The following is a 6,649-nucleotide window of genomic DNA, read 5'->3' as shown; positions in this document are numbered from 1 at the left end:
CCCGCCCCGCTTGCCTTCCAGCGCCGTGCTGCGGACGGCGTTCCTGCTCCTGCTGCTCGCCAGCGCCACCTGGCTCCTGGGGCTGATGGCCGTCAACAGCGACGTCATGACCTTCCACTACCTCTTTGCCGTTTTCAGCTGCCTGCAGGTAAGTGGGATGGCCCCTGCCTGTGGCAGAGCCTGCCGAGCGCGCTGCCGCACCCAGTCCCAGCACCTGCTGAGCGTGAACTAGCTCAGGAAGAACAAAGATGTCAAGTGCTGGTTTTGCTCTTTTCTCAAAGACAGGGTTCTTCTCAGCAAAACCCTAACTCTGAGTAATTGCATCTCTCGCTTTTAGTCATGCTAAAGATGAGTGCTCTGCTATTGTAACCTGTGACAGATAAATAACCATGAGCAATTACACCTTTATCTTTCTTGAGACAAAATCTTCAGTACTGTCGTCTCTATGCTCATTGTTAGTGATCATTCTGTTGCTACCACAAACAAGAGGCTGTTTTTTTTCACCTGGAGTGAATGGCTCCAAGTTCAAAGCTTTCACAAATCAAGTTACTGTTTAAGGAAGTGAGTCCAATAATGATTTTCAAATGCAGCTCATTGCGTAGAGTTTTGCTGGGTTGCCAGGACTAGTGTTGATTAAAGATGCAGAAAGTACTTGTTGATTTAAGATGCAGAAAATAGTTGTTTGTAGAAGACCTGGCATAGAAGTGGTCATGAAGCTTCATGTTGGTCACAGTTTGAATGTGGCCAAGGATAGCAGGAACTGTCCTGGCAGGTGCCTGCAGCATTAAAGCAGCTGCTGCTAGCAGGACACTCTTGTCGGCTACAGCACAACAGAGACAAATGGCAGCCAAAGAGAAAAGGAAGCCTGGTGGGTCTCCTCCAGAGGTCATTGCCTATGCTCTGGAAGCACACCAGGTAGGCCATCCCGGAGCAAGGTTATTTTGCCATTGCAACTGGTGTTCTCTGAAAGAAATACACCTACTCAGGCTGTAAAACCAGGCTTCTACAAGACTAAAATAAAATCAAATTCATTATAAACCTGATGAGAGGGAGGAAGAGCGAGCAGCTGGAATTCTCAAAACTTGCCCAAAGAGGCACAGTGGTATGTGGCGTTTCACGTCATTGGCTTCTTTGAAGTTGAATTTTTAAAGAGACATTTATGTGAATTTTATTAATGAATAATCCCAAAGTGCTAATGCCAGCTAGGATCACATTTGATTGAATGTTTGGAAAGTGAGGTTGAAGTTTAAAGTTACTCTTAAGTCAATTGCTTTGGCTGAAATCATGAAATGCAGGCATCTTGTGGTGTTGGTACAGCTGCAACTTTGTGAGTTATTGGCTTCTATACTCTGTATCTCCAACCAAAATTGATAACAGTTTGGCAGCTGCATCAGTTCCCTCAGAGCATACACATCTGTAGGTGCACACGTGTGTGCCCCCTGCCCCCAGCAAAAACAGTCAATGTCTGCTCCTGACAGCCAACAGCTGCCCACCCCTGGGGATTTTACTGACTGTCCCATGGTATTCCCTTGGTATTGCTGAACCAAGGAACATACAGGGTGAAAGTCAGGACCTCTCTGCCCCCAGTATCTCTCCACGTCTCACAGGCCTTATAAAGTTCCCTTAGCAACAATACTAAGAACACCTACCAAGGAAGTTCCCTCTTTCCAGAGGTTTTTACTGAAGGCTATGGGATTTTTTATGTGCTGCTATTGATTTTTTCTCATCATTGGTGTTAAAGCTCTAAAATCTTAGTGCAAGTACCGCCCTGAAACTCCCTGCAATATCTTCCAGCAGGACATTTTGGTTCTCATTGGATATTTTGAGAAATAAGTTTCTTCTCAAATGATGAGGGAGGGTGGCACAAGCTCTGCTCTGTAAGTCCTAGAGGAACACATCCTTGTATGTATTGTCCAAGGGCTTTTATGCACATCTGACTTTGGAAGCAAATTATGAAGAAGGCCTAGGAGGTTAATCAATGCCATTTCAGTCAAAGACAGAAAATAGTTATTGCTATTGAAATCATAGACTATGAACTAGAATTTTATTTTTTTCCCAAACGTCTGTTTTCTAGTATCTGTATTTGCAGTTTGGTAGTAATTATTCATTTACATTAATTCTTCCTCTCTCTAAAATGGTCCAGGGGCTGTTCATTTTCTTCTTCCACTGTGTATTTAACAAAGAAGTCAGGAAGCACTTGAAGAACACTTTAACTGGGAAGAAACCTCTTCCAGACGATTCCACTGCAACAAGAGCTACATTATTAACTGTAAGGAAAAAACATTGGGAAAAAGTCATCCTCTTGCTGGTTGAAGTTATCCAAAATAAATTTCTAGGTGGCCTGTCTGTAATTAAGTGAATTGTCTGATTGCTTTCAGTGACTTGTACAAAGATTATTGATGGCATCTCTCAAAAATTTTTATTACTGTTTTAATTAAAACTTTTGAGAGGAAAGAATTCTTTTCCTCAGCATCAAAACCCACTTGATTCCTTCAAAATCTAACATATTCATGGGTAATGTGGCGTTTTGGCAGAATCATTCACTGTTGCCTTGTGTCCTTTTTTCCTTCAGCGATCTCTGAACTGCAACAACACATACATAGAAGAGCCAAATATGTATCGCACAGCGATCGGGGAATCCACTGTCTCCCTAGAGAGCACCGTCAGGTCAGCCAAGAGCCACAATAGCTACCTTGCTTATATTCTCAGGTAATCAGGTGGCAGGTGCATGGCTTTCGGGTGCTTGCCTCTCCCTTCTCGTTGCTCTTGTGGAAAACAGGAATGTTGTGGTCCAAAGTCTACTTGTTTTCTGTCTTAAGAGTTCTGCTTTATGTGGCTGTCATTTTATTTTGCGCATTTTCTGTCGCACGCCCCTTTGGTGGGGAGTTCCAGCAGTGCAGAGGTTAACATAACTATTATGTTAACTCTATGGGCCCTGCTGCTTGCCTGTTAAAATTCAGAGGTGTCTCAAGGAGAGCAATTCAGCTTAGAAACCTCAGGCTTTGTTTCAGAGTGTGACTCCTGTGGCCAAAGGCAGATAGCTACATGAGGATAACCTACATCTTGCTGTAAAAGTGACCACACTGACAAACGGGCACAGGCTAGCTAGTAACCACTGCAGCTGTCTGCCTCTGACCAGGAGGATCTCATCTGCTTCTCTGCCTTGCTATTGTGGGCAGTAAAGTGACCAAGAAAGTTATCCCCTGTTTTTATTCTCAAAGGGATGAAGCTGCTCATAAGCTCAGTGGATCCTCAAGCCAAGCAAGGGCTGGTCAGACTGAAGCAGATTCCTCCATTTTTCATAGGAATCCATCAAAATCTAATGGTAAGTATTAATTCTAAAGGTGTTGACTCAGTTGTGCATGTTCTCCTTCTCAGTGCTTTTTTCAAAGGCTTCTGTAATCAAAAGGACAGTTCACCTGACTTGTTGTGTCTCATTCTTGTTGTGCTCTTGGCATAAGGAGCTGTGCCATGGCTGCCTTACTAGGGAATCCTGGCATGGAAATGTAATGTATCTGTCTCTTGTGATGGTTCTGTTTTAGTCTGACAGTTTTCAACAGCTGTTGAAGGTTTCTGGTGTTCCCTTTCTTTCTTACAAATTACGTGAAGTTGCTCTAGATATTTAGCTGAAGATCTTAACATTCAAGATCTTGAGGCAACATCCTTCTTTACTACTATGTGTTTTGTACAAGAATATGAGAAGAGTCTTTTGTCTAGTTTCCTTTCATTTGAGTTAATGTTAGATTTTGTTGCCTTGTATCGGGTTTTATGTTTTTTAAGTGTATTTGCAGATTCTTCATATTTATAGCTACCTTGGCTTCACCTGTGTCTTATGTTAAGATCCTATAGAGTTAGAGTTCTGCATATTGAATAGGGAAAAAAGCATCTCCATTCTGTTGTGCACCTCCCATGCACATAAAAGGTCCTGCCTGCTGGTTGAGCCAAGTGGTTGTGCTTCCCAGAATGACTTAGATGGGTGCCACAGTCCTTGTGAATTAATCCCATGTATGCTTACAGATGTAAGAGCCCACCCCTGGTGTGGCCTGAACGAGACTCCTGCCCTTGCTCTCTCGTTGTGCCTCCGTCAGGCAGATGTGTTCAGCTCCTGTGCACACCCTCACTGCTGATTCCCCTGTCCCCGTTTGCAGAGCACGACTCAGACTCCGACAGCGAGCTGTCCCTGGACGAGCACAGCAGCTCTTACGCCTCCTCCCATTCATCAGACAGTGAGGAGGATGGGATGGAGACAGAGAAGAAGTGGAACACATCCACTTCCAAAAATAACGAACATGGACCACTCCACAGCACACCCAAAGGTATTCCCAGGGCAAGGGGAGAACAACGGGTTTATTCCCTTCTATAAAACAGCTTTAGAGCAAACGGGACAAATTTGCCAGGCTACCATATGGCTGTGACAGCACCCCTGCTGCTGTGCCTTGCTTCTGCAGAACTCCTTCTGAATACAGCTTAGAGACTTTTCTTCCTCCAAAAGGCTTGTTCACAGGGGTGACTGAGCACAAATAAAAGGATGCTCGAGCAAATCTGCAACTTAAAGTGCTCAGGCAGAGGGTGGGCTTTGCAGGTGGGTCCCCACAGCACTTGGAAATGGTACCACCCAGCAGGCAAAGTCTCATATGAAGGAAGAAGCAGCAGAGGAAGAAGATGGTTGTTTTTGAAGGCAGGAAAACCTTCCTCTCCTGCTGCAATGGAGGCATGTGGATTTAGTGGCATTGGGGATGTCCTGGACCTAAAGAGTTGGAGATCCTTGGCCATTAATATCAGTACTGTGTGGCAGGGTACAGGCACTTATAGATATAGTTCATCTTGTCCTGGAGGTAAGATAGCTTGGACTGACAACCATCCAGGCTATGTGCTGGTGCTCTGCACACACACAGCACAAGCTGCCTTGCGTGCCTTATATCCTTCAGAAACCAACCACCCCAAGGAGCCAGGAGGATTGCTGGCCCTGGAGAGCTGAGGGGGCAGCCTTGCCTCACAATTCTTCGTAGTGGAGCCAGCAACCTGGCTCTGGGAAGGGTTTGGACACCTTGCCATCCTACCAGGTGTGTTTTGTAGGGGTCAGTGCAGCTCAGCAGTAATCATCTGAAGGATCGTTCTGATTTGACACACGCTGCTCCTCAGCCACAGGGGACAGGGCTGGCTAGGCAGCGGTTGAGAAAACATATCAAAAGTGGTTTTCGAGCTAGTGTTCTTTTGCATTGCAGTTGATACCCTTCCCAATCATGTGAAACCCTATTGGCCCACAGAGTGTGTAACGGCCAGTGACAGCGAGGACCCCAGCGGGAAGCAGAAGCTCAAAGTCGAGACCAAGGTCAACGTGGAGCTTCACAGGGAGAACCAGGTGAACCACAGCAGCGACACGCCGCAGGACAAGGAGAACGAAGGGCAGCAGAAGGAGAACAGACCTCTGTCCCACCAGAATAACCAGCAGCCAGAGCAGAGGAAAGGTAGCACAGACAGCCTCACCTCGCAGCTGGATTGGGAGGCTGGGGGGGTGAATGAGCATTAATTAGTTCATATGGTAGCTCTGTCAGGGAAGAACACTTTCCAAGTGTCTCCAACCTGTGTAAGCAGATACGCCAAGGGAAGCTAGCAGGTAGTTGCTGAAGTCTGATCTGTTGGTTTTGAAATAAAGTGACAAACTAGTAGTCGGATTAAGAAATACAAAATGTCACTTCTTAGATGTGTTCAGCTTGGTAAAGGAAATTACTGATAGCTGCCAAAATCCTCATCGTTCCCTCTTCTCCGTAACAGGCATCTTAAAAAATAAAGTCACCTACCCTCCCCCGCTGGTGGACAAGAACATGAAGAATCGGCTGCGGGAGAAGCTCTCGGATTACAGCCAGCCCACGGCCCCCTGCAGGACTGCTCCCCTGGGCACCAGTGATGGGGTCTGCTCTCCCCCCTCCGACTCGGGGGTGACGGTGAAAAGCGCTCGCAGGGAGCAGTCCCGAGAGCAGCTCAACGGCATGGCCATGAACGTCCACGTGGGAACAGGGCTTGCTGACACCTCGGACTCAGAGTAAGTGCCACACTGGGGTGCCCTGGCAGACCTCCCATGGCTCTCGTCCCTCCCTCCTCTTTCCAGCCTCAGTCTCCCACAGGAGCAAGGATTTAACCTGGTCGCTAGACCAGAGGCCTTCCCCAGTGACCGTCCTGGTGGCGTGTCCATACCGCATCCTCAAGCCGTGGTGTTTCACTGATGAGGAGGCTGAAGGGGACAAGGTGCCCGGAGAGACACCTGTCACTGGTCACCGTGGCATGCTCTGAGTTGGCAAGCTGACTTCTTACTAGCACTCTGTGGGCTAGAGCAACCTAGGTCTGCCCCAGGACCTTGCTGCAGGACTTGCTGCGCTTGTCTTGGTGCCCTGTGGTCACAGTGAGCTGGGCTGCCACATCCACACAAATTATCTGTCCCATCCCTGGGAGCTTTGGACACCCGTGTCATCTGGGTGCACAAACCATTGCCAGCTCACTATAAAAGTACATCTTTGGGTTGCTGGGAACTGGCTGAAGAAATATATCCTGGTTAGCCAGGAAATAACAACATTTTGGGGCTTTTCCTCATGTGTCAGTTTACATGACACCAGACCTGCTGGTGATAGATGGGGTACACCTGTCATGAAGG

General features: G+C 47.0%; 1 protein-coding gene across 1 annotated transcript; it reads left to right on the top strand.

Moving 5' to 3' along the window:
* The first annotated feature begins 25 nt into the window (after positions 1-25).
* On the top strand, positions 26-6,113 carry LOC103781137 (cadherin EGF LAG seven-pass G-type receptor 1-like). Its single transcript, XM_008948840.1, has 7 exons — positions 26-148; positions 2,144-2,269; positions 2,573-2,709; positions 3,222-3,325; positions 4,149-4,316; positions 5,268-5,468; positions 5,776-6,113. Exons 1-7 carry the CDS (start codon positions 86-88, stop codon positions 6,045-6,047), a joined length of 1,071 nt encoding a protein of 356 aa, XP_008947088.1. The 5' UTR covers positions 26-85; the 3' UTR covers positions 6,048-6,113.
* Positions 6,114-6,649: the final 536 nt, after the last annotated feature.

This window comes from Merops nubicus, unplaced genomic scaffold, assembly GCF_000691845.1.
Source record: "Merops nubicus isolate BGI_N331 unplaced genomic scaffold, ASM69184v1 scaffold51091, whole genome shotgun sequence".
Lineage (NCBI taxonomy): Eukaryota > Metazoa > Chordata > Aves > Coraciiformes > Meropidae > Merops > Merops nubicus.
The sequence above is the reverse complement of the archived record's forward strand: the minus strand, read 5'-3'. Positions and strand labels throughout refer to the sequence as shown.